Here is a 27,781-nt window from a genome sequence, read left to right on the forward strand (position 1 = left end):
TTTCACCTACTCCGTTCACACTGCCCATAGAACCCCGACCAAAAGGGGCTTCGCTTCATGCAGAGGCAGGAAGGAGGGCCGGGAGTGCAGGGCCACAGAGTGAAGCGAGTGAGCAAGTGAGTGAGTTGCTGGGGACCCGCACGCACTTGAACGCGATGCTATCGATGCTCGGAAATTCGTCTCCGACGAGGTTCGACGTCTTAAGGCGCTGTGATTTATTGCTGCAAGTGCTGATGCTGTCTGGATTTTGAGCGGATGTGTGGGTCCAAGGTTGTAGTGTACATGAATTGGAGTGTTGTTTGTGAGCGTGGAGATGGATTCTGGGGGCAGTGTGGAGCGGATTTAGGGTTCGCGGGGATGCGGGAGATTTGTGGAGCATCGGATGTGTGGATTGTTGGTTTGACGGGCGATTCCGGTTCGCCTGGAGCTGGTTGCGCCTATGCTCCTCGGCGACAGAGGTGTGCGGACTGGAATTGGTTTCTCGGCCTTGGAACGGGTGTGCAAGGCAGCTGGCTTGGTTGAGGAGGCCAAGGATTTAAGGTGTTTTGCTACAAATGGTTTGTGGCGAGCAGTAGGTAGGGAGGGGTGGGGAAGGGCCTGGATGCTGGATCTTGGCGATTGGAGGGTTTTTTGAAGTGCAGAGGCGGTCGGGGTGCTTGGTGCAGCCGGAATTGAGAGCGCTGGTTTTGGGGTTGCGGGGGACGGATTGGGAAGGGCGGAGAGAAATGGCGTGGATTTAGGGTTAGAGGAGGTGGATACTCGTGAACAGGGAAGGAGAAGGGGAGTGCCATGGCGGAGGCAGCGCCTCTGGGGTCTGTGGACTTCTCCGTGCTGGTGCGAAAAGCCGCAGAAGCATCCGTTTCCGGGCTGAAGGAGCTGACTGAGACTGCTCCCGAGCTGTCCGACACGGAGAAGAAGATCGGGCTCCTGAAGTACATCGTCAAAACGCGACAGCGCCTGCTGCGCATTGCGGTTCTTACGAAATGGTGTCGCCAGGTAAATGCATGGCACCTGCAGTTCCTACGTACTATCACGTTGGTCCAGGTCTTTGGGAATCGGTGGTGGGCACTGGGAAATGGTCGAGGAGCCTCCTGCGCGTTTCGCGTTTTGTTTGTCCAAGTAAGAAGCGGCGAGGCGTGCGGTGTGCATGAACTCGTGAGGGTATGTTTTGTGATAGGTAATGAAAGCCGACAGTCATGGCCGCTCTAGGATGTCCGGATTCGTTCACAGATGCGAGCGGCATTGTGCTGTGCAAGATGGCGGGACATGACAATTATGGAGAATTCGTGCACTGGAGTGTATCCACGCATGATATCGCCAATGTGCCGACAGCAAGTCGGGCGTGACAGTGTGAAGCGCCTGGTCCGATAATCCTCCAGTTTGTTGTGTGCGTCGTTGAGTCAGGGGATGTTGAAGCGGCGGGTAAGCAGTGAACGAGCAGTGTGGGTGTGAGTGTGCGGTATGGTCTGGACGATGGTGGAAGAACGCTCCGTGAGGCGTGGTGGAGTTGTGGACGTAGTGGATAATTTTCTGGACTGGATGGCGGGGGGCGTTGTGTTATCGCGTGGGTAGTAATAACGGGTTGGGTTTGTGATGTTGTGCAGATTCCTTTGGTGGAGCGGTGTCAGCAGCTGTCTGGTACGCTGTCCAACCACAACATGAGCTTCACCCAGGCAGCGGACTTTCTGTTCTATTTGCATGAAACGTTGCAACAAGCGCGTGCGCCGGTGTATGACATACCTACTGCAACGGAGATTTTGGTGGCTGGAACGTACAACAGGCTGCCGAAATGCATAGAGGATCTGGGAATGCAACCTGTGCTGATCGGAGAAGAGAGAGGGGGCGCCGTCAAGAAACTTAACAGCGTTCTTCGGACCCGGCTGCTGGACATCGAACTGCCAAAACAGATCACGGACATCAAGGTGAGGGGCGGGCGGGTGATATTCAAGGTGGCGGGGGAGTTCGAAGCCCACCTGACGCTGGGATATCGTGGTCACCTATCGTACTGGAGGGTTCTGAAGATAGACATTCTGGTGGGGGAGCCGTCGGGGCCGACACAGTTCACGGATCCTCAAGCGTACTTTCTGGGCGACGAGTTGGAGCGACGCATGGCAGCGTCGGATGACCCGCTAGGGCTGATGTATTCCATCCTGCACCAGTTTTGCACTGCTCTGGTGATGGACACCCTGTTCCGGCAGATCAAAGCGTTGTTGGTTGGCAGATGGCGAGACGCAATCAAGTACGAGAAGTTGTCGGAAACGGGTGGTGGGAGTGGCCCAGCTGCGGGGCAGGCAAGTGCAGGACAAGGGATGGGTGGTGTTGGAGAGTTGGACGTGGAGTCGGGAAGTGCAGCAAAAGTGAGAGGGTCTCCAGGTCTGAAGATCATGTATTGGTTGGAAACACAGAGGGGGGAGGTCCCTCCGAGCCTGAGAATTGAGCACGGTGCAGATCAGCAGATAAGGTGTTCACATTCGCCGGCCGTGATGGACTCCGCGACGGGCATGGAGGCGGAGTTTGCGGTGGATTCGAGCTGTATCAATGTGGAGAAGCTGCTGCTGCGGGCTATCTCGTGCAGCGTACACACACGACTGCTGGAGGTTCAGCGAGGTCTAAAAGGGGGCGTGCATTTGTGGCAATCCGACAACGACGTGGTTTTGAGGCGTTCGATACCGGACGAACTGGAAAGCTCGTGCGAGGTGTGGTTGAGTTGCAGGGAGAGTCGTTGGTGAGGGGTTTCGTGGTTTGGACATGTGGTCGGTGTGGATCTATGAAGTGGAAAGTGCAGGTTGTGGAGTGATTGAGTGGGTTGTGCACGAGTTTGGTCGTCCCGACCAGGTTGTCGGTGAGAGCTGAACAGGACACGGTTTAAGGGAGTTTGCAGCGTTGAGTATCTTTTGGTGAAGGGAAGTGTGTTTGGGCAGACGCCGTAACATTGCTGCGATGACGCGAGCCTGGTTGTGGATGTGCACTGGGGGTGGACGCCCGGAAAGGGCGGAAGAGTGGTTGGTGCGGCACGTGGTTGTGAATGACGGTGTATTTTGGGATGTATTTGCAGGCGAGTGGTGAAGAGGAGAATATGGAGGAGGCTGGGGAGGAAGTTCTGTGCGTTCGTGCGTTCGGGGTGTCGCACATGACGCTGGGAATCAGCATCAGGTATTGGCCGATGCAGTTTGATCGTGGTTTGGAGGTCCGGTCGGGTTGTGTGGTTGTGACGGCGGGGTGCGATCCAGTACAGAAGCAGTAATATGGAACGCAGTAAGGATGTCGTGGTTTGTTGGTGCACGGAACGGGGTTGTGGCTGCGTACGGTAGCAAATGGAGGTTGCATGGAAAATTGGTTGTAGGCGTCAGTGTTGTGGCACGTTTGGGACATTGTGGAGACGATGAAATGGGAGGGTCATGGTGAGTGCAGTCTGAGCGGGACGTGACGTTGTGGGGGGGAGATTGTGTGATATGGTGAGGGTGTTTGTGAAGTTTGGCGAATTTTGTGGGACTGATGACAGTCACACAAGCTGAGGTAACATAGCATGCTACAAACTAGGCAAGATGTAGGGGAATCTTGAAAGCTTACAGGAGTAAACGGTGGATCGGAGTAGATGGTGGAACTTGCACGGTCCGCTGACGGAGTGATGGCGATGAATTTGACAGGAATGGGCGGTTCTTGCTGCGCTGTCCAAGCACGGTGCTTGCCGCACCGATGGTGAAGGAAATGGAAGATGCGCTGAACCTGGGGAGTGTGCAGGCTCTGGATATCTTCATGAAGCTGCGCACGAAATGTCTGGTGCACTACTTTGGGCTGATAGGGAAGTCGTTGAACCTAAAGGTGAGTGGTTGGCATATGAAGGAGAGTAGCGGAAGCGAGAGATGATGTTGAGGGAAGAGGTTTGGGGTGTGCGTGAGTCGGAGGGAAGAGCGGTGATACGTTGCAGTCCGTGCTCGATATGCGGCGTCGGGGTTTGGGCATACGTGATAGAGGAGTGTTGTGTTAGTTGGTGACGCAGATGATTGGGTGGAGTGGATTGGTGAAGGGTACAGGAAGGGTTGATTGTCGTGATCTGATGGTTGGTGATGTTGGCAGCTGTACGAGAGAGGTGCATCATCTGTGAAAGTACCCGCGGAGGGGCCAAAACTTGGAGGCGACGTGCTGATAATGGGGTTTCCGGATTGTGACGAGTCGTTTTTTCTATGTGTGCAACTGGACGCGAACTTTACGCCTCTGTTCACCCTGCTAGAAGCTGAGTCGCAGTCATCGTCGGGACATGCGAGCCTGGCATCGAGCGCGTTCAACATTAGTCGGTGGATGAGAATCGACATTGAAGCGATGCCAATCCTGCGCGAGGATACTGGGTTCAGCCTGCTGGAGCAGAGCGGGAGCGAGGCCAGGGAGGGTTGTGGCAGCATGGTGGTGAAGAGAGTGGAGGAGGAAGGATACAGTAAGTTGGGCATCCCTCCTGTGCCGAAAGGTCCGAGCAGAGGGGGTGGATTGGGACTGGATGGCGGACAGTCAGGGTTAGATCAGTATTACGGGGGGGGCGGAGTGAGTCACAAGGGGAACATGTTGACGGTGCATTCTCCGTCGAATCTGCAGGGGGGGTCGCCAATGCAGCATGCAGGTTCTCCTTTGCAACACGGGAATGTTGGATACGGCGTGAACGCGGGGCCGAGCATGGTGAGTCCTTCGATGTCGAGCGGCGGGTATCACCAGGGGAAGTCTTTGGGAGGAAGTCCTGCTTTTGGAGATGGGAGCCACAGGCTGGGTCGAGCAGGGATGGTGAACGGTGCGTCACCCCACAACATGACAGGGGTGAGCCCGCTGCGGAGTCCGATGGACGTTCGGAACCAGATGTCGCATCGAAAGTCGCCTCTGCAGAGTGCGAGCGAGCAGGAGCCAGGGAATACGAGATCGCCTGTAGCGGTGGGGGATAATGCGACGTCGCCTATCGAGTTGGACGACGAGCACATCACGAAGTTGATCGACTCGATATCTTCGAAGACTCCCGGTTCGTTTGCAACGACGGACTCGCCGTCGCGGCAGGGCAGGCACGTTCCTCAAGCAAGGGGTGGAATAGGGGCTCCGACCTCGAGACCTTTGATCGGCAAAGCGGGGTCTCCATCTGGTTCACAGCTTGTGCGAGCATCGGGTCTGTTACAGGCGAGTTCGCCTGGATGGAAGTCAACCATGTCTCCGTCGGGTCCGTACATGACAGATTCGGGGTGTCCGGGCCAGGATGTTGAGCAGCAAGGAAGGCTAGGAGGTACTGTGCATTGCGAGAGTTGGGTAGGTTTTGGAGGGACGTGTTGTGATGCATTGGATTGGGATTGTTGGTTAGAGGGAAGCAGAGCAGGATGTGCAGAGAAAAGAGCGAGGAGAGTGTGATGTGTATGGTGGGTTGGACTTGGGTAATGTCCGCTGTGTTTGATTTGTTGGGTTTCGACAGCGGGTGAAGGGAAGGAGGCTTAGGGGTTGTCGCGCATGAGGCAATATCGAGATGGTTGAGGGGAATCAGAATGAAGAGGATATTGAGCAAAGTATGAGGTCAGGTTCAGATTGTGCTGGGAGGGATTGTGGTTGATACAGCTGGAATACGAGAGAGGCGAGGCCGTGTGTCGTGAGTGTTCGTGGAGTGATGGCGGTGCGGATGTTTGATTGGGGTGTATGTTGCAAGTGTGGTTGGAGGAAGTGATGAGAGGTCTCACAGATGCATCGTCCACCGCGGTGATTGCAGGTGGGTCCGACAAGTCACCAGCGCAGAAAAGCGAACGGAAGCGGTCGATCACGGATCTGTTCAACTCGATGTCGTCGGTACAGGCGTTGGCAACGAGCGGGCAGAGAGGGAAACGGCGGAGGACAGGGCTTGAGATGGTCCCAGTTCCAGCGTACCAGGCAGCGTCTCATGTGGGTGTTGGCAGCACGGCTGTGTCTCAGTCGGTTTTGGGTCAGTCTTATGGGCTTGTTGTTCGAGCAGCCAACCAGGGGAAGGCTTCTGCGGGTGCTTACCGCGCGGTTTTCCAGCAAGTGGAAGAGCGGTGTAGGTTGTGCATAAAGCATGCTCGGTTGACTCGGCAGATGGATGCGCAAGGGATACCCTACGTGAACGAGGTTGGGCTGCGGGAGCCGTCGACGGTTCTGCGGTTCAGGCTTCCAGGCACTGTGCCAAGCGGAGATCCAAGGACGAGGCCGAGCAGAAGCGACGGCTCGTATGGGTGGCAGCAGATGGGCTTGTGCCTAGGCAAGCCCGGGAGCGAAGGATGGGAAGTGAAGGTCATGGACGCGTATTTCAGCGGGCTGTGGAAACTGCAGAAGCAAAGCGAGGGGGTGGGTGGGACGGGAGAACAGTTTGCGAGTCCGCCGCAGGATGATTCTCATATGCAGTGCACGCAGGAGGGGTTGGTTCTGAAGTATTCGACGGTGCAAGACGACAGCGTGACGAAACTGGTGAAAGATCTGGAACGGATATGGCGGGCGCGGGCGTTTGCGGTAGGGATTCGGAAGCTGTTGGGAAGCAGAGAAGAGCAGAAGAAGCGAGGGAGCGAGCAGTGGGGCAAGTCTCAGGGCAGGGGTGGGAGTGTGGGAGACACAGGTGAAGCGGAGGAGAAGAAGTGGGAGATAATGCGGCGGGCGTTCAGGGTGGAGGCGGTGGGGCTGACGAGCGTGTCATTCACGTACGTAGGTACGACGCCAGGCATAATGGCTCGGTTTGTTGTGGAGTGGGGAACGAGCCGACGGGGTTGCACCATGCACTCACCCGAGCAGCTGTGGCCACACACGAAGGTACGACTTGAGCTGGAATTTGCGATTGGAGGTTGGTAGCGAAGTAGGCGAGGTACAGTGAAGCGCAGAATGTGAAAGTGCGTGCTGGTAGAGCGAGGCAAGATACGATGTTGATGGCAGTGATTTCATTGATGGCTTGGATTCATTGGAAATTATGGTAGTTTATTCGCATCATACTTTGATGCAGTTACGGACGAAATGGTTTTCTCTAGCTGGAAGAAAGTTGTGGAGTGCACATAGGCAGATGAGGATGGTTACTCCCCTACCAGTTGATATAACTGGCCCTCATTCCCTTTGAAAGTCCCTTGCTGCTGTTGTGATTTTCCGATGCTGGGTTTGGACATTTGCTGTTTGGGGCCCAAGGAAGATTTGGTTGTTGATGCGGGGGATTGTGGGGCACAGCAAAGCATAACGCGTGGTTGGACGTGTGCAGTTTTTGGAGGATTACATCAATGGTGGAGAGGTAGAGCTTTTGTTGGATGCTATCCAGGTGACAGCAGGGCCTTTGCACGCACTGGCTGCAGCTATTCGGCCCGCGAGGATGGCCGCGCCAGCTTCCGGGTCAAGTCATCGGCCTTCGTCACCGAGCCCAGGCACAGGCATGGCGGCGAGGGCCGGAGCCAGCCCAGCGGGGTCTGGGATGAGTTCGTACGGTAGCGGTGGTGCAGGGCAGGGGCAGGGACAGGGGCAAGGGGCGGGCGCGAATGGGAGCGTGAACTACGGGATGAACAGCAACGGAGGTCCGGGGACTCCTCAGGGAGGGATGCCTTCGAACAGCGGGAGAAATCCTGGGCCGGGTTTGGTTCCGAGCTCGCTATTGCCGACGGACGTGTCGGTGCTGCTGCGGTCGGCGTACTGGATACGGATCGTGTACCGGCGAGATTTTGCAATCGACATGCGGTGCTTCGCCGGTGACCAGGTGTGGCTGCAGCCGGCGCCGCCTCCTCGGAGCGGAGGCAAGGGGGGTGGGGGGTCGTTGCCGTGCCCGCAGTTTCGGACTTTCGTGGTGGAGCACGTGACGTTGGGGATGAGCAGCAGCGTAGACAGCGTTGGGGGAGGGGCCACGGGGTTGAGCTCGCCCAGCACCGGGGCGAACAGCGGGGCTCGGCAGGCGGGAGGTGGAGTGGGGCGTGCAGGAAACAGCGTGGGGAGCACGATCGCGGCGATGCAGGGGGGCTCGGGGTTGGGCGGAGGCAGTAGAAGCACAGCGACGGGGTCAGGGGTGGGAGGTGCGATATCGATTCGCGCGGAGTTGAATCCAGCCTTGGTCGGGATGGGCGACGATGGCGGCTATGGAGGTGCGTGGGTACCACTGGCAGCCCTGAAGAAGGTACTGCGAGGAACGCTGCGGTACCTAGGCGGACTGTGGTTGTTCGCACAGTTCCCAGGCATACTAAGGGAGGTGCTGGCATCGACGCTGAACCAGAACGAGGGTGCGCTGCTGAATCACGATCCAGAGCAACCGGCTTTGAGGTTCTTCATCAGGTAGGGCGGGGTGCGTCATTTGCGTTGTGGAGATGAGAGGATTGCATTGGGACGGAGCAGGAGTGTTGGGGAGGGCGTAGATGGGAGAAGTCGGGGGATTGTGTGACAAAGTAGGCGGAAAGGTGCATTGATGTTGTTGTATGCAGCAGTGATTGAGTTTGGTGATTGGGAAGGTAGGAGCAGTGTGGAGTGGATGTGACAGGCCCGGGAGGTTGTGATGTTGGTTGAGCGTGGTGGTGGACAAGGGTGTTGGGTTGTCGTGGCGAAGGCGAGTTTGTGAGGAATGCGTGCAAGCGTTATGGTTGATGGAAAAATGTGTTGGATGTAGGGGGTGCGTGTTCGCAGTGAGCATGCATCGGCAGCAGCTGTTTTTGCAGGCCATCAATGTGAACCGTTACAAACAACAGCAAGCAGCCGCAGCGCACCAGCAAGTGGCACCTGTGATGAACATGGCAGTGGAGCTGTCACTGGGAGAAATGCAAGACATAGGGGACTTTTTTGCGCGGAGGGTGGCGTCAGAGCCATACGATGCGTCTCGGTTAGCGTCGTTTGTGACGATGTTGACGCTACCGGTACCCGTGCTGCGGGAGTTCCTGATCCTGATTCAGTGGAAGGTGGCGACGACCAGAGTACGGTTCCTTGACTGTACTTGTATGTTGGTGATCGGAATGTGTGGAGAGGTGTTGGTGTGAATCGTGCCAGTCGAGTAGTGCTGGTTTGATGGTTGGTCGGTTATGACGTGGTCGAAAGCCGCATGGCGAAGTCGCGGTTTGTGGAGCGAGTGGGAATGGTGATTTACGAGTTGTCATGGTTTTTTGGTGGTCATTGTGTGAAGGCAAATGGAGGGCCTGGTGGGGATGCAAGTGGTCAAGGGGCGTCCCCTCGTCCACAAGTGGAGCTGAGCCTGGAATCACAAGGCGGTGGTGGAGGAGGAGGAGAAAAGGGCAACTCACAGCAAGATGAGTCCGGCGTGGGTGGTGGGTCGCAGGGTAGAAGCAGCATCACGCACAACCACCATCGGAACACGGTGGAGTTCACGCTGACGTTCACATTTGACGCGTCGTCGCTACCACAGTTGAACGTGGCGGGCGGAGCAGGGTGGTTGCCGCAGTCAGTGGCTTTGCGACTAGCGTACGCGTACGGGGAAGGGGTGAATCGGATCTCGTTGTCGAGTATGGACGGAAGCCATGGGGGCCGGTCTTGCTGGGCCCGGGCGGAGGAATGGGAGAGGTGCAAAGAGGGGGTAATGCGTGCGGTTCAGGTGGCGCCCGGAGAGGGTCGAGGACGTCTTCGAGCTTTGGCGGAGCAAGTCCAAATGGCATTGCAAACCGCACTGACGCAGATCGGGAGAGGCGCAGGTCAATAGCAGCACGTTCTGTTGTGAAGCGGGCATAGCAGGAGGGGTGGGCGTGGGGTTGAATTGAGCAGAGAAGTGGGATTGGGAGGGGATGGCTTGAGGTTGGGTATCATGAATGCTTCAGGGCGTCCGGGAGGAGCTGTGCTTGAAGAGTGATGATTGATGACCCAGCGACGAATTAAGGTTGCTAGGGAGGAAGGGCGGAGATGCGGTGGGAAGTGGACGGACTGTGTTGGCGGTGTGTTGCGAGGGGACGTGAAGGGTCGAGGGAGTGGGAAGTTGGACCACGAGTTGTAATCTGGAGTGTGAGAAGAGCATGAGTTGCACAAGTCGTAGGCTGCGAGTTATAAACAGGCATAGATTGGATTAGGCGGGTGATGAACTGGACAGTGGTGACATATGTCGTGTATAAATCATGGTTTGGAAGGAAGGTTTCAGTACATTATTTTACATGTCGGGTTGGACATGGTGATCGATTTGATGGGAAATCAGAACTGGAGTTCGTGCAATGGTCGGTGTCGCCAGGTGTTGGTCTGGTCTGTGAGAACAGATCGCACGTGTAGTGAAGTAGGGGTGTTCGGTACAGCGATTGTGGCGGATGACATGGGGGATTATGACGTTGTGAGCATGATGAAATGAGGGTGGGTATGGAGGATGAAGTTGGACATTGTTTTACTGGTCTTGAAAATGATCCGCGGGGAAGAGAAGGTTGTTTGCGTGGGTTCTGTCGTGTAGGAAGGGCTGGTTATGAAAAATGTTCTTGTATGAAGGATGAGAGAGTTATGAAACTAGGGCCAACTTTTCTTGCATTGTATGCGACTATCACTTACCCTACCCAATTGGTGTAGAATCAATTTTACTGTGCTAGTGCCACTAATGATGGAACTTCTGCTAAGAGCTGAATGTTGACGGTCTCCGCCGTCTTTTCAACAGCTTACGTTGCGAGTCCCAGCAGCTTTTGGCCCTCTGTGGTTTAGCTTTTTACTTTCGTGAAGAGTTTGCAGGTGTTCTTTTCGGTTCGGTGAATTTCCATGAGGTTGCGTCAATTGCTTCAATTGGGCTGCGCAAATGAAATGAAAATATTAGCCACTCTATTGCTAGGAGTTGACATATGAAATGTGCATTTCGAAGCGTCAATATTAGCTGCTAGAATTGTGTTTATGTATTGGATTGATAGCTTACTTTTGAGAACTTGAATGTGGTTGGAGCGTTATCTTCGTGATAGGTCATGGTTGTGCCAATGACTGATCTGCGAGTTTGTTGCCGGAAGAGGACGCGCTTCAGAGTCTTGCAAATGGATATCTACAAGTTCATTAATTATCGTGTTAGCAAGTTGGTTAGCCATGAAAATGACGGAACCATTAAATGGATGCCGTTCTGAGCATTCAAGATAAGCGTCGATTTTTATGTTCAAAAGATACGAATATAGGGATAGTATTCGTGTTCTTACTATGAATTGGACGCGTCGTTGTGTTTTTGGACCAGTCCAAGAGGATGATGGCAGTTTGTTCGAAGCCTTGTGCCGCTTGGACACGAGGTTCCTGGCTGGGGACAGCATCTCCAGAGCAGCTGCATACGCCGGGGAGGGACGAAAGTCCTCTTGGTGGCGTGGAGATATCCAATGGTTGTCAAACCGGACTGGTGACACTCTGTTCATGAGCGTTTGGGAGATTCTTTGGCGCTCTCCGTGAATGATTGTTTCCATTTTCTCAGCTAAAGTGCGTGGATTTCTGGCTGCGAGCTCTTGCTCCGCGACACTGGGCATTTTATACGGTAGCCTAGTGGGCCTTTCTGGAGAGGTTTCAACGCTTGTGTCATGAGCCTCAGATCGGCTACTGTGCAAGAGGACAGGGTCTCCGTTCGAATTTAGGTGTCCGCTTGAAGTGGGCGCTCCGCCCTTGTCAAGAAGGCCGCTCGATATTGCAGGCTCGGTCACATCCAGGCGCTGGAAGTACGTTGCGAGGGTGGGAGCCCAAACTTCGGGGCTGTAGAGAGGGCCCAACCGCCGCCGACTGGATTTGGATTTCCCTAGACAGTTGCTATGTGATTTGCAGAGCTTGAGCAGGCCTTTAATGCCTTCCGACTTGGAGGGATGAGTTCTCTTCCTCTCAAAGATTGTCGTTGTGGAGCGGCTAAAATCCCGAACCGTCTGTATTTCGGAATAGCCCGGAAGGTTATTCGAGTCGAACGAGCGGGGCTTGTTGATGTAGGACGGGTTTGCGACACTCTCGTGATCTTGCTCGAGGGTGAAATCCTCTCCAAGGGACTCGTAAGAGGCGCTGGAACTCGCTTTAGAATCAGCTGTACGTGGGGTGAACGCGTCAAATTCACAGCTCAAGTATGTGCGAGACGATGACGATTGGCAGCTGCTCTGGAGGATGCTAGTGGGGTCCGAAGCTGTTTGGTTATTATTGCCAGATTGCTGCATCCATGAATGAGATGCATTGAGTTCAGAACTAAAGACCTTATGAGGCTTGGACTTTGGAGACGAGTCCGTGGATGTCAGTGGCTGCGAGAATGACTTGTTCAGCTTGCGTCGATTCATGCTTCTATCGCCAGATTTTGACGACAGTAAATCTTGGTGACCGCCATAGCCATGGTGAGGCTGTGAATTCTTTTGCAGCAAGTTCTTGGTGGCGCGATAATGGTGTATCCATGTGTGATCATGGTACTGCGGTCGGGCCGGCGAGGAAGCGGCCGACATACAAGGAAACAACCCTGCGAGAGGATGAGAGACGACGGAGACGCGCAGCTCATGAGAAAAGCTGGATCCGGAGGAGCGTTGTATTGGGACAACCAGCCGCGGAGGAAGTTGTAAAATTTCTGTCTGATTTCTGGCCGCTCTGTCGACCTTGGCTTTTCCCGGTGCGTCCTCCCACTTGAATGGGACAGCAACAGCAGGCGGCGAAGCGTTGTGTTGTCTATTCGGAGTGTACAATGGTGAATCCGACATCTTCATTTCACATTTCGCTGCAGCAGGGGCATCGAGATCGATGTGAGCCTCTTTCTCGTGAATGCTGCACCGCGTGCTAGAGATTCGCCAAATTCTTGATTCGCCTGAATTCCTCCGGACATGACCAGCTCCATGGAGAAATCTCTCGCTGGTACTCCTCCTAGGTGCTGATTCCTGCTCTAATTCGTGATGTTGCTCCTTGGTTGGCTCCCTCCCTGCCCTGTCGCGTGTTCTTTGAGAGCTTGATGTTTGCAATTTGTCTTGTGGGGATAAGTTAAGCTTGATTCCATCATTAGTTAATTTGCGTGCCAACGCTCGCTCCGCTGCTGCTGCAATGCTTCGGGGCTTTTCGGGCTTCTCCTCCCACTTGAACGGAATGGACACAGCCAAATTATGATGTTTACGGTCACTTACACGATGCTCTGATGTAGTCTCCCGTAATCCTCGCTCGACATCGTTAGCACCAGATGCTGTCGACAGAAGCTCACGAATTGTATTTCCAGACCTAGCATCGCTGTCCCGGACTCTGCAATGTTCAGTCTGCGCATCTTCAAGCTCTTCTCGAGACCGTTGAGTAATGGTGGACGTCTTTGACCCTGGCTTGAGATGAATATCTTGCGGTTTGTGACTTAAGCTCGAGAAGTCACAAACTTCGTGCATTAACTCCCTCTCCTCATTCCTATACTGCGTCTCCGTCGCCGTAATTTTATTGCCGCCATGGTGGAAGTTACTGTTTCCTACGCTTCTTTGGAATGCGTAATGTTTCTCGAGCTGTCTGCAAGGTTTCAGAAATGCAAACTGAGGCTGTCTCTCAATAAGCTCGTCAACTTGCTGTGCGAGAGCGTCAAAACTCCTCTCTTCAGCTCCTTCTGTCACCTTCGGCTTGATGCGATCCTCTTGGAAGCCATCCCGACAATATCCTAGCTTGTTTGACTTGGCGCCCTCCGCATCGCAACTTTCCTGCAGTTCATCTTTGCCCTGCAAGCCATTCGGCCAGATTATATTCTGGCCATGGCGAGCCAGCGGCCAACCTGCATCGAAGTACTCAACTGCAAGGCCTATGCTGACACACCTGGTTCTGTAATCTCGTCGAGGTGCCTCGTCGTTAACTACATTGGATTGCATACTGTCCGATCCTCGGTTACATCAATCCGCAGATTCTTTGATTGCAGGCTGTCTTTTACAACTGTCCTCAGAACTGGAGCCTGTTCAACGATTCAACGGTGCCACTCTGATTTGGTAGCTTGCAGTGAACGACTTCGGGCTTCCTCTGACTAAACTGCTCCCGGAAACGGCACTACTGATCCTACGCATACAAGTGGCACAATGCAACACCATTGTGCTGGTAACTTCAGCTAGCGGATTAAAAGAGCCATAACTTACATTTTCAGGAGTCGGTGCTGGCTTCGGGGACTTGTGCGGTTGAGTCTGTAGGACAGCGGATGAAGAAACAATGGCTCCAGAGTTCACGGCACACTCGAGGACCGCAAGGCCGCTTCGACGCTACAACTGATTAGATCAGAACGCACTCACCCGAAAATCCAACATGCACAGAGGGATGTTACTGAGCCTAGCCAGCGCGATATGAACAAGTCTCCAAATCAACCTACTCCCGTCACCGTTGTAATTGATTCTGCGGTGGGCTCACAACATCATCATCAAGACGTCCCTCGTGAAGTGAATAATGTCCCCGCACAACGGTACCCTCACACGTGAGATCATTCCCGCCGTGCACCACAGCAAGAAGCCTTGTAAGTAACCTAGGCGCTACAATCAAAACTCTGTCTTAAATCTCAGCTTGCTTCTACTCCCCTATCGTGGCCGAAAACTATAACGGTCTAAAGAGCTTCCCCACTTGGCTACACAGTCGCATCCTAACGAAGCTGCCCCGCAATCAAGCTGTTCAAGCATCCTGCGAAGTGCTAAACGAGCCGATCCGTAAGTTTCATGCTCTGAACCTGTAACAATGTCTTAAAAGCGTGGCATGTGCGGATGCCAGTCAATGTATCCGATTAATCACAGCCAGAATGTATATCAGAGTGGCAGTTACCAATTGCAGATGCCATCAAATGGCAAGAGTGCTAGAGCGTCAGCTTCTACGTGTAGTACTGTTGAATTTCGGAAGTCACGAGCAACAATCGCTAGACATAGGCAGAGAATCTCCTCACCTTGTGGTGGTCACTAGCATAATACGCTGATTAAGTTAGCGAAAGATTAACACAGTTGCTCAAACGAATGAAAGTGAGTTCATGGCAGATATTCTTGTTTTGTTGCTGTAATGGTAGTGGTCACTGATCAGTCAGTCACGGTTGGAATATGTGTCAACACAGGTCTGCTAACTGAACGGCTAAATTAAGGAGACGAGTACACGATTCTCCAGAGGGATCGAAGAAACCTGTCGCGAATGCCGATCGAATTTTTGCGATGATGCTCTGCTGCAGCTCACCCTGTTACTTGAATGTCGGCCTCATCAGAAGTTGTGTCAGAGGCAGAAGAATCCAACGCTTTCAGTGCCCGTATCCTGCAGTCAGACTGAGAGCCTATCTCATAGTCCTCGTCCTTTTACTCATCCAATTCTTCTTTCGCTACTCAATTCAAAAGCCAGGCACTGGAATCACTCATACTGCCTGCGTTCCATCTTGACATCGGAATTTGGGTATATTTCAATCTTTCACGCGCTTCAAAGTGTACACTTGTTACCGTACTAATCAAGTGCTGTGAGGATGAGCCAAATTATCTTAGACTGACTCTATGCCATTAAAGGTTTTGATGTACTGCATCTAGTAAATAATTCAAGGTGTGTCAAACCTTGAATGAACAGGCTCTAGTTCCTGAAGTTCTGGTGCTAATAATGCCTAAACTTGTTCTTTAGGTGGGTATTATGGATCAGCTCTGTATCTTATTAGATACCTTGGCAAAATGTGGTAGTGTTTGCTGAGTGGGTAAAAGGTTGTGCAGACTTAAGTCAATGAAGGTCTGCATGGGGACTTGGAAGTTCAGAGGTAGGTGCAGATTATATACAGTACCATGTTCTCATATGGGCTGATGATGGAATAAAGGCTGAGATACTTGCAAGCCAATTACTTAGGTGGGCTGTCTCTTAACTAATACAAACTTCAAATGGGAGGCACAAGCCCACCATTTCAGGGTCTATCTCACCACAATTGATGTGATCACAACAGTTTATTGGTGAACTTAAGTCCTCACAGTCCATGGCCAAGATTACTCCTCAAATCAGCCTTCAACAATATAGTCCATATTATTTAACCCTGTTGAATCCTTGACTCTTGAGCCCCTCCAAATTTAGTACAGATGTATCTTTGATTGACCATCTGTCATCCCTTGAATACACATTAGCATCATGCTAGTAGTCTGCTGCAATCACCAACTTACAAGATTAAGGCAGCTGCTTGTGGTACCATGGTACAAGAGCACTCTTCTATTGTAGTACTGGGCAGTGAGTGGGCCAGTCCCTCAGGCACATGCCCATGAAAAAAAAAGTATTCTGTACCAATTTGTGAATAACTATTTCAATTCTACCTGGTCCACTGCTGCTCTCAGTTACACCTGAAACTTCCTCAGCTTCAACAAGAAACTAAACTAAAAACAAACAAAAATGCCAGTGAAATGACTAAATCTAAAGCAATTCAAGACTTTGAATTTTTGTCTTGCACTAGCACTTAATCAGGTGGTTCTTTCTCCCCCAAGCTTCCCATTGTGAATGGATCTCTCATACTGATTAAAATTGGCAAGGAAACCATGTTCAGAATTATCTTTGTATTTTGTATTGCAGATCATGCCAAAGTGCAAAGTCCCACACATGAACCATTTGAAGGAGTTTCTTTATCCATGCTGAGTGTCTTCCAAGCCCTGGTTGGTTTACATGAAATGCTTTGGATGACTACCTTGTTTGACAAGCGGACTACCAATGAGGCACCTGAACAGCATTATAAAGTAGCTACAGTATTCTCAAACATTAGCGTCAGCTGTGATTAAAGTTTGGCTTTGTTTGAGAGCAAGGGCTGCTGTAAGTCATATTAGTTATAAGTACTTTTGGATTTTTTTAATGTCACAGGGTTTTGTAGTCTACCATTATCCACTACAGGCAACTTGGAAATATTTGTGCTCCTTTACAGTTTGGGTTTTGTGTGTAGCAAAATGAATGCGTTTGCTGAGTAATAGGCTTGTTGATTTTGCTTGAAAGGGAGTATTTATGTCTGTCAATTGCACTACTTAAACAAGGAATCTTTTCAAAGCATCTATAACTGGATTTTGCAAGGGAGAACACTTCCATGATTACTCTTTGAAGTAATCAGTCATATTATCTACTGCTGTGATAGCAGTTATAAACTCAGGCTAAATGACAGGATAGCAAGGACAGCTGCACTAAGTTGTGTTAAAAAAAATAATGTTTGCTGTAAAGATTTAAAGAATTAATGTCATGTTTTCAATAGTGCAGTTAAGTCAATTCTGAACTATGACACTTTTGCAAAATATTGGGATGATCAAACAGTTTTTAGTTGCTGAATTTCTTAATTCAAAGGATCTTTTAGCTACTCTCTGCTTGGTTCATGCAAAGAGAGCATGTTGGCACTGTATGTCAAACCATGACCACACAGAATATATTACAGAATGCAAAACATATACTCATTTCTAAATTAAGCCCTGGACCACTGCCTTATTAATAACACTATTCTGTAACCTTTTGCTCAGATACCTTCTGTGCACTTTTTAAAAATGCAAACCCTTCCTTTAGAACACACTTGTTTTTATTTGTTGTTTTTGTTTGTTATTGTGTTCTATATTTTGTTATGCTGTTTGTTGTTGTTGTTGTGTGACACACAGAGTGTTTACAGAGTACAGTGTATAAGATGAGAAAACTATGGCAAAGTACAAAGAATAGAGCGAGAAGAAAGGGCCATCAAAAAAACAAACATGGCAAGGTAATAATACAATTTAGAAGAACAAGAAAAAGATAAGCTTATAATACTGTAACTTTATAAGGTAAATAACTCCTAGAAGATGTAGTTGCAATAGAATGAAAGCCTTTACTCTAATTGTAGCATTAAACTATACACGATAAATTACTAATTAATTCTTTTATTAAAAAAAATGTACAGTAAACTTTACAATCAAGAAGTAGCACATATGCAATGAAATCAAGAATCAAGTACTTATGTAATTATACAATATAATTAATTCACAAGAAGTAATTGTATAAAGAAACCAAAAACATTCCAGAACAAGGATTAGTAACAGGAAGAAATTTGTAAGTAGATCAAAATTGAGTTAATTAGAATTAAGTTGTAATTGAAGCAAAAAACCATAAAGAATAAAATATTGCCAAAAGAAAGAGGTCTAGGAATCATCTTTTAAAAAAGAGATATCATAAAATAAAAATCATAATAAGATTAAAAAAAGTTAATAAGTAAAAAAAGATAAAAAAGGTCAAAGTACTAAGATGTTGAACAGCTTTAGAATCAATTAATATTGTTAAATATTTATTTAGACATGTATTTAATATAATTTAGATAGGCAAGTAAGAAATAAAATAAGAAAATTTCAAATTATTTAAGAGTTTGTAATTATGGATTTTAGGTAGGTAATGGTCATATTTATTGGAATTATGTGTAGCAAAGGAATAAGAGAGTTTTTGTTGGAATAGTGTAAAGGTAAAATTCATCTCTTAATCTAAATTACAAGGTGATCTCAATTAAGATTTTTTTGTAATAAGTGGTGTGAAGTAAAAATCTCAAATAATTTAAAAGAAAAAAAAGGGTGAGAAGAAGAAAGAAAAAGAAGGAAAAAAAAAATCAAAAAAATACACACTTCAAAACTAAACAAAGTTTGTTCACTAGATTTTAACTTGATAAATAATAAAAGATAAAATATAAAAATATAAATTTTGTATGTAATTTCTTATCTTTCCATTGTTGTAAAAATAAATAAATAAAATTTACTATTAAAAAATTATAATAATTTATATAACAGAAATAAAAAATTAATAAATGAATAAAACAATTAACATTTATCTCAAGTATAATTTGATTATGTGATTATGAATTTGAATCTCACTAAGACTCAAAAGTATCTTGTAAGATGTTCCAAAGTGATTGCAAGACCTTAGTCTTATCTTCCTAATTACCTCTAAGATGCTACAATTTATATAAGACTTATGCTCCCCTAAGTTCATACTAGTTATTAATAAGTCTAGTTTCTCTTAAGTTCTTACTAGTTATTAATAAGTATAGTTTCTCTTAAGTTCTTACTAGTTATTAATAAGTCTAGTTTCTCTTAGTAAAATCACTTTACTTACAAATTTAAATTTACTATAGTGTTTTAAAACATCCAACTTGGATGAAAATCTGATGGAGTCTATGAATCTTTCTCTAATTTATAAAGGCTTCTAAGAGTAAAAAAGCTTTAAAATATATTTTAATAATAATTCAAAAAATTATATATAAGCTGTAAAGAAATTCTAAAAGGTCTTATAATATATCTAAGGTTCTAATAAAAAATAAAGCTACTTATACATCTTAGTATTCATTTTTAGCAACAAAGTCAATTAATCAATCATAAATCTTATTTTAAATATAAATTATTAAAAAATTATGATATTATTTTTAGTACTCTTTTTACCTATTAATTTTTATTTACATGTTTTTAATAAGTAGTAAATATAAGTAAAAGGCTATTTTAAATATTGGTCTCACAAACTAAACATAAATTATTATAAAGAAGAAAATAACATAAAAGTACTATATTAAGTAAAAAAATTACTTTCAAGACTTTCTAAGATTTTAATTTTATAATTTCTTATATAATAATATTCTTATCACTATTAGAACATTTTAATTCTTAATAAATAGTTATAAAATAAAATAAATTCTATAAACTAATAATTTTTATGTAAATAATATTAAAATACTATTAGCAAATCTACCAATTATGATACATTTTTGGAACTCAAAAATGCAAAAGAGATTTGGATCTATTAAAAAAGTGGATTAAAGATTTTTTTAAAAAAACATACCAAGAATCTAGCTAGGTTAATTACATCAATTTAGATTTTTAATAAAACCTGATGGTTTCTTAAAAATTAGAAATTTCTTAAAGAAGTTTTGATAACTTTATGATCACAAATAGATCTAATCTACAATTTAGGAGGTTTTAAAAATTATTCCAAAAATAGAAATCGTTTTTTTTTTAAATAATCTAATTTTATATATTTAATTGATACTTATCTCTATTTAATTAATTAATTTTTAATTTTCTTTTTCCATTTAATATACATGGAATAGGTTTGTAAGAGGTTTTAAAATAAGACAAAGGCAATGCTTCTATTGCAAAATGTACATTTTATTTGGTAGGTATCTGAAATATTTGATAAATGATTTTTAAAGAGGTTTATCAGATTTAGTATTTAGATTGATAAAACAACAAATATACTTGTGTTTAATTAGATCTTAGTAAAATATCAATATATTATTTTTATTAAAATTTAAAATCATTTAGAAGATTAGTAATTTCTAATTTTTCCTATTATTATTATATTTATATTCAAAAAATTATAAAAACTAATATCACAACAATATTTGACTATTCCAATTATTATACAAAACAAGCAATGATTAAACATTAACAATACAAGTACTTAAAAAATAGAAAACCAAAATTCCTATAGCTCAATTGAGATCAATTATATAATTTTAATGACTTGATTATTATAGAGATTGTGTAGCATCAAACAAAAGAATTAATGTAGAACTAATTAATAAAGTAGCTTATATATTCTTGTAGTTAGATTCTATTGTTCATAACACTCAAGTTTTGAGTAGTGTTTCACAACTTTTATATGCTCACCAATCTAAAGAAGTGCAACTTGCACTTTTTTTGCAACTTTGCAAGAGACTCATTTAAATAACAACCAAATTACAATGCCTTTGAATAAGAATCTCATAGATAGAAATCCACCTTGCATGCAACATTTTTAAGACCTAATGTGCAACAAATTTTTAAACCACAATAAAACAATTTTTGTTAATATAATTTATAATATTTATATTTATAATAATGTGGAAGGTTTTATATGTTACAAAAGCCTAGTTAGAAAAAAATCATAAAAATGGAATAATAAGCTTAGACACAATTATAATAATTTTAATAATCAATATTTAGTTTTTAAGACTAATGTATAAATTATTCTTTTATTTAAATCAGTTACTTATTAAAAAAAATTTAATATTATCTTGTAGGTAGAAGAAGTATGAAAAAAACGTCATAACTTTTAGTGATTTATATAGAAATTAGATTTTTTTAGTTGATTTAAATTAATTTTATTATCATAATATATTATAAAGATAGGATAAGATAGTAAAAATTGATATTATCATTTTTAAAAAATATATTTTTAAAAATAATTTATTATAAATTTATTTTAAAATGATTAAAAATTCTTAGTACATATTTTTAATACTTTGGTAAAAGTGGTTTTACCACTTTGAGAGGCTATTATAGAGAATTAGAAAAAAGTTTGAAGGTCTTGCAAAAATCTAAGACAAACTAGAGTTTTAAAATACTAAGGTGAAGTCAAAATTATAAAAAAAAATAAATAAATAAATAAAGATTTTACTAATAATCACTAAATCACTATGTAGAGTAGTACTTGTAAGAAGAAAGGTGCATATTTTCCATTTGAATTGAAACACTTTGGATGTAGGTGGAACAATAAGATTAAGGCCTTGTGGCCCTTCTAAAAAATCTATACAATAATTTGTGAGAATTTGTGAGATTCAAACTATTGAATCTTTAGATAAGTTATTCTTGAGATAAAATCTATTTATTTAAATTTTATTTCTTAATTTTTATCTTTATATCTTTATCACTTAGTCATGGTAATTTAGAATCATATATTATTTATTTTATTTAATATATATAATAATTTTTAAATTAAATAAATTTATTAAGTAAAAATCAAGTAATAAAATTGGAATGAATTTTGAATTGCATATTTATTTATTACTTATTTTGTCATTTTTTTCTTATTTCTTGTTAGTTTTATTTTTCAATTCATACTACTAATTCAAAACAACTTTTAATATATAACATCTTGTAATTTTGGTTGAAGGATAAATTTTACTTTGATTGCTCTTATGACTAAAAGCTACATTCTTTATTTTAAATGTTGAGCTTAAATATGTCAAAGATAATGATAATGTTGGTGCAAGAGGTGTTTTTATTTTTATTTTTTTAAGATTAAGTATCTTATACCTATATTTAGATCCTTCTTAAATAATAGGCTATTATAGATTATCCTTGAAGATATTCTTAGAAATAAAATAAGATTAAATAATATTTGTATATGTATTATATGAATATAATTAAGTAAACTATCAATTTTTTGTAGATAGATCTTGTATAGAGAGTAAAAATTGGAAAGTCAAAGAATTAGAACTAAAGTTTATTGAAAAATAGCAGAAGATATATACAAAAAAAAAATTTGTATGATGGTTGGAGATAACACTTCTTTCAAAAAGATAATGCTCTTTCTATAAAAATTATGAGTTAAAAATGATTGCTATTTAACTTATTCTAATCTCTACAAGAAATCTTGTACATTGATAGAAACTAATTTAACTCATCATAAAATGGTAGATAATTTATAAAAAAATAATATTTCTTTTATTAATACTACTTTGATTTAACTACTATTTTTTTCTAAGTTAGATGATGCTATATCAATGATGGTTATAATAAAGATTCAAGGGCAAAAAAATCATCATTAAAAATTTCAAAGTATATAAGAGTGTTATTAAAAAATATTATTTCAATGTGATTTGTTGGAGTTTAAAAAGAGGTTCTTTACTTAATAACATAATCTAAGAGATCATTATACTTTTTCATAAAAGAGGCTAAAGATACATGTTGAGTAACTAAAGACCAATTATACTCTTGAATTTGGTGCAAAAAATTTATATAAAAGTATTTTAAATTTATCTATACCTAATGCTTATAGAAATTATCAATTAAGACAAAGTTTCTTCTCTCTACTTTCAATACATTTTAGATAATATTTTGGCTATCTAAAAAACCATTTAATAAAAAATAATCTTTAGAAACCTCCATTACTATTAAAATTAGATTTTTCGAAGGCATACAACAATGTCTTATAGCATTTCTTATTTTTAGTTACAAAAATAATTGGCTTTCATAAGATGTTTAATTTTTTTGGTTAAAACAACTATTTCTAGAACCATAGCTAATATTATAATTAATTATATTTACTCTAAGCCCTTTTTATATATATAGTATCATACAATTAGGTTGTTTGTTGATATCTTATCTCTTCTTCTTTGTAGATAAAACTTCAAGTTTAGTCTTTTGTGTAGGCTTAGATAGATACAAATTTAAGAATATTAAACTTTTACACAAAAAAATACAACAAATAACATATCAATATGTTAGTAATACCATTTTATTTATAAAAAAGAGAATTTTTTTTGTATGAAATCATTATGATTTTGGTATAATTCAAACTTACTTTAGATTTGAATATTAGTTAGAACAAAAAATATGTTATGTTAGTAGTACATGAACATGTCTAAACCATCATGTATCAACTTTTCTTTAATGAAATTGAATCAAAGCTTATAGTATTAGAAAATATTTATGAACACCTTTTGGTTTCTTTATTGATATAAGAGATTTAAATTATCTTTTTCATATCTAAAATTCAAAATAAATTATATTATTAATACAATATTAAAATAAATATTATTAAAAAAAAGAACTAGTATAAAAAAATTATTTTATAATCTTTGTATTATTTATAAGCAATTTAGACTTATTTTACTAAAGAAACTTATAAAATTTAAATTTTTAGTAAACAAATATCCTTTGCAAATAGTTGATCTTAAACATTCTCTATATTAATTGAAATCACATGTTGCAAGCCAATAAATGATAGAAGTATAGATATAATCAATCTAAAAGAAGTTTTAATGACACTTCTAACCAAATAAATCATTACAAATTTATAACGTAAACATGCTAAGCTTAAATTTTTTCTGAAATATAAGAAATTGAGAATAATTTTATACCAAGAAAAAAAAAATTAGCAACAAGGTCTTAGCTAGATCTTTTTTTTACATAACAAGTGACATACAAGATCTAAAAATTACACTAAAATTGCAAAAGTTTTGTATTTTATGGTACAATATTTCTATATTTAGCCTCCAAAGTCCTTCTACTTATTATGATATAGATTTCTTTAATGGGATCAAAAATATCTTCTAATTATTTTTTTAATCACATTAGAGCATTTCTATTATACTAAAATAATATGCAAAGAATCTATGCATATCAATACTTTGGAAATATTAGGACTAAATATTCTCTTCAAGAAATTAATAAGAAATTTGGAAGAATTTCAATATATATATATATATATATATATATATATATATAGTATAATATTATCATTTATAAGTCTTCTAATATCTAACAAAGATGATTAGATTAAATTATATAATATAATAGAAGATAAATAACAAATAGAGATATTCCAAATTTATATACTAAGTATTATTTAGGAAGAAAACATATATATATATATATATATATATATATATATATTATAATATCACAATCTAAGAAGTTAAAGCTATATTAAATTAGCTTTTAATTACAAATACTACATTGAGATAAAGAAGCATTTAAGAAGATTAAGAAAATTTTAGACTTTAAGCCATCTTATAGTCCTTTTATATTGGCTTGTTTTGCATAAATTTTAAATGTACTATTTATAACAAACAACATTTCAGAAAATTCAAATCTCTTCAAGTTTTCCTATATTCTATATAATACAATAAATTTTAAACTTTTCAATTATAGATGGAATACCAATAAAGAATTTATATATTACATAGTCTAATTAGACAAACAATTTTTAAATCCAAAGCCAATAGATTGGAATTTAGGAAGGAAAAAATAGCAAGGTACTTCAAAATTTAATTAAACTTTTAAATATAAGATGTTTGATCTATGAATTGTTCTATAAAAGAAGTCATCTTTATGTAGTTGAATTTGCATAAGAGTTTGGCAGTAAATGTTTGGAAGATTCATAAGTATTCTAACATCTTGGCTTTAAGCCTTCTTTGTGATTAACAAATTTGAGAAATAATATTACATTTATTTTTGGATTGTGAGTATGAAGTTAAGATTTGAAATTGGATAACCTCTCTATTATATAATTAATTTTTGGATATAGAAATTAGACACCTTGAGATACTATTTTAAGAAACCAAGCCATTCTTGTTATTCTTTATCTATTCTATTTCAAATATTTCAATGTTATCTTGTCTTTTCTTAAGGATCTATTTTTGTAGCACAAATTGATCCAATGCAATGCAAAAATATTTAAAAAGGAGAAATGCAATGTATTTAAAGTACAAAAAATAGTATGGATGGATATCATCAAACATGAAAAAATCACATGGAAAATAATAGAAATAAGAATGAGATAACAACCAAAACTTGGCACATATTTTCTACATTATGAGAAAGAAGTTGGATAGAAAAAATATACTAGGATCTAGAAATGATAATACCATCAAATATCATGATATAATTACATTGTGCTAGATTGTAATTCATTTGGCATCAAACCTTCAACCATAGTAAGATAATTAGATGTTGAACATCTACAAGCTCTATTATTTTCCTGAGGAACTAGGTATAAGATATTAGTATCATGATTTTTGTGCTTTATTATTAATTTTTAGAATCACGTGAATTGAGAATGCAGTGGTGTTAGCATTGATGCATTTATTTAATATAAAAATTATATTATTACCATTATCATTATGTTCGAGCACAAACGTAGGTCCTTTCCGTTAACTTGTAAATCAGTCAGTAAGTCAACAACTGACTTTTAATCAATGATCTGAAGTACAGTATAAAGCATAAAAATTGCAGTAGTAGTTAAGTGACAACCTCTACGTCAAATATGCTCAGGAGAAGACAAGCTTGGCAGATTAGCTAGCACTGTTCACAGATTTTTAAATCCCTTGCAACTTCAGTGGGTGGAGAAGTTTGATAAACTCTACAGAATGATATAATGCAGAAAATATTGGGGATGTTCATTAGTCCCTGTGCAATTATTCTGGACGCAGCCAGGTAACGGCCATGCTGCAGATTCCTCGTTTCCAGGATCCATGTAAGAGCCCAGGATTCTCAAAGTCAAGACATATGATGCACAAAAAGCATGATGAATATTACAGCACTGATTGAGCTCCTCTGACAGTTGTCCAGTGCATGTATATTTCATTGCATAGTTTGTTCTGTGTACATGCTTGCAAAAACAATTAAAAAACACTTAAAAACACTTTCGAGCCCCACAAAGGTCTAGTTATAGTCCCGGTGATCCTGATCTCAAAATGCTGTCAGATTGGACTGTATCAAACAACGCTACGGCGCTGAGGACCTGTCTTGTCTTTGCTTGTCAGCCCCAAAAGATGATGATGTCGAAGTAGGATTGAAGTGAAACAAGCGTTTACACTACGTTGAATATTCTGCGTGAATTGGGGCGTTTCCGCCGAAAGATACAGCAACATGGCCCTGGCTTAAGTGGATGGTGGAATCGGCAGAATTGATCAGATATTCTCCAAGAAGGGGCTGTCAGTGCTCAAAACCAAACGAATGCTAGACAATCTGCACTCGGTATATTCCTCCTCCCCTCTTGGCTACACTTTCTTCGACCGAGGATGGACATGCTTGCAGAGATCCAAACTTCCTGAGCGGAGGATTAATTCAAAGCTAGTCTATCAATAATGTCGATTATTCACAGACACGAGTGCTTGAGCTGAGAAGGCGAGTTCTCAAACATCATCTCAGCATCTTTCTCAGTGTAAGTATGTGTGTATTGTCAGTCTCAAGTTGGGAAATTGCAGCAAGATTTAACAAAAAAATCCAAACAGATGGGACCTGCTTTAGACCTCGACGTCAGTCATCGTCGCAGATGCCAGCACTGAGAATATCACACACTCCTTGAAATTTGTTGCTGCCTGGAGATCCCGACCTGCTTCTTAATATACATTCACGTTTCTTCAACTAGATTACGAACTAGTTGAGTAATTACTGGTTCAGTGTATTGACAACTGCGTCACCTAAAATCAATGAGTGAAGATTAGCTTAATCAATAATCAGATTATGTATACTAAGGGAGTCTTTATACTCACAGAAAAAAGGTGACAAACTGCAACTTTTACATTTTTTGATTCGCTGAAATTAAGAAGTTTCTTAGGTATCTTTGTGCTTAGATAAATTCGTCCAAATATTACAAAAGAAACAGATGTGGTAAACTTCATTTTTTTACATGATATATTTTATGATTTATTCCAAAATTGGACATTAGCCCACTTTAACATGTGGCTTATACAAAAAATAAAAAATAAAAAAATAAAAATCCTAAATTATTAAAAATAGTCATTAAAAGATAAAATCTTTCATTTTTTGTAATTATCATAATTGTTAGAAATATGATAAAAGCTAATATATTTTGTTTTCCAAAATAGAAATATCTAGATTATTTTATGGCTTCTTCTCACTTTGAAGTATCTCCATAAACAAAGACTTTTAAAGAAAAATTGTTTTTTACCATACAAAAAATATTTTTGAAGCTTTTATCCCATGGCCTTAAAAAAAGGGTTCTAAGAATAAAAATCTCCTAAGAACAAGATTAAAAGTTTAATATCAACTAAAAAATCTTATGAAAAATTATATAAGAACAACATAAAATATTAAACAATGCTTTGACTAACAACTTAATTCTCTGGTCTAAAAATATTATTCTATTTATAAAAAAATTAAATCCTTGAAAGCTTTATTTATATATTTAAGATTATTTATTTATTTATTTAATTTTATTGATTTAATAAATTATTAAAATTTGAATAATGATAAATTGAATAATTTGAATAATGATAAATCTATTTATTTATTATTAAATGTTAATTTATTTATTTATCTTAATTTACTTATTTAAATCTTAAATAATTTAAATTATAAATAAATAGATAAATTTATATAAATAAATTGTGATTAAGATTTATATAAATAAATTTTAATAATAAAATTAAAATAAAAAAATTTATATTTTAATGATAAAATTTCGATTTTAAAACTAAACTTCAAAATCATAATTTCAAAAAGAAATT

At 41.4% G+C, this 27,781-nt stretch overlaps 2 protein-coding genes across 5 annotated transcripts; one reads left to right on the forward strand and one right to left on the reverse strand.

The window, feature by feature from the left end:
• Nucleotides 1-789: 789 nt before the first annotated feature.
• Nucleotides 790-10,063, forward strand: LOC112287157 (mediator of RNA polymerase II transcription subunit 14). 2 transcript variants are annotated; one of them, XM_024529921.2, is made up of 10 exons: nt 790-996; nt 1,605-2,696; nt 3,056-3,153; nt 3,648-3,822; nt 4,078-5,254; nt 5,726-6,771; nt 6,959-7,024; nt 7,205-8,256; nt 8,585-8,885; nt 9,092-10,063. In XM_024529921.2, the coding sequence occupies exons 1-10, from the start codon at nt 790-792 to the stop codon at nt 9,620-9,622; spliced, it is 5,745 nt and encodes a 1,914-aa protein (XP_024385689.1). In that variant the 3' UTR covers nt 9,623-10,063. The 2 variants fall into 2 exon arrangements, with proteins under 2 accessions (XP_024385689.1, XP_024385690.1); XM_024529922.2 differs by lacking the exon at nt 6,959-7,024.
• A 295-nt stretch (nt 10,064-10,358) lies between these two features.
• On the reverse strand, nt 10,359-15,647 carry LOC112287158 (uncharacterized). 3 transcript variants are annotated; one of them, XM_024529923.3, is made up of 4 exons: nt 13,950-15,647; nt 11,064-13,771; nt 10,796-10,915; nt 10,359-10,673 (listed from the first exon to the last, which is right to left on the reverse strand). In XM_024529923.3, exons 2-4 carry the CDS (start codon nt 13,689-13,691, stop codon nt 10,665-10,667), a joined length of 2,757 nt encoding a protein of 918 aa, XP_024385691.1. In that variant the 5' UTR covers nt 13,692-13,771; nt 13,950-15,647; the 3' UTR covers nt 10,359-10,664. The 3 variants fall into 3 exon arrangements, with proteins under 3 accessions (XP_024385691.1, XP_090109056.1, XP_090109055.1); XM_090252930.1 differs by having other exon boundaries at nt 11,064-13,544; nt 13,639-15,647; XM_090252929.1 differs by having other exon boundaries at nt 11,064-15,647.
• Between the last annotated feature and the right edge of the window lie 12,134 nt (nt 15,648-27,781).

The sequence above is a fragment of the Physcomitrium patens genome, chromosome 9, assembly GCF_059467195.1.
Source record: "Physcomitrium patens ecotype Gransden chromosome 9, ASM5946719v1, whole genome shotgun sequence".
NCBI classification, from domain to species: Eukaryota; Viridiplantae; Streptophyta; class Bryopsida; order Funariales; family Funariaceae; genus Physcomitrium; species Physcomitrium patens.

Bases quoted from the DNA above. Each gene is read 5' to 3' on its own strand.
- LOC112287157 (XM_024529921.2), top strand. From the start codon at position 790: ATGGCGGAGGCAGCGCCTCTGGGGTCTGTGGACTTCTCCGTGCTGGTG. The intron at 3,823-4,077 runs GTGAGTGGTTGG...TGATGTTGGCAG, and splicing joins GGAAGTCGTTGAACCTAAAG to CTGTACGAGAGAGGTGCATC. The intron at 7,025-7,204 runs GTTACTCCCCTA...GGACGTGTGCAG, and splicing joins CACATAGGCAGATGAGGATG to TTTTTGGAGGATTACATCAA.
- LOC112287158 (XM_024529923.3), bottom strand. From the start codon at position 13,691: ATGCAATCCAATGTAGTTAACGACGAGGCACCTCGACGAGATTACAGA. The intron at 10,916-11,063 runs GTAAGAACACGA...ATGAACTTGTAG, and splicing joins AACGACGCGTCCAATTCATA to ATATCCATTTGCAAGACTCT.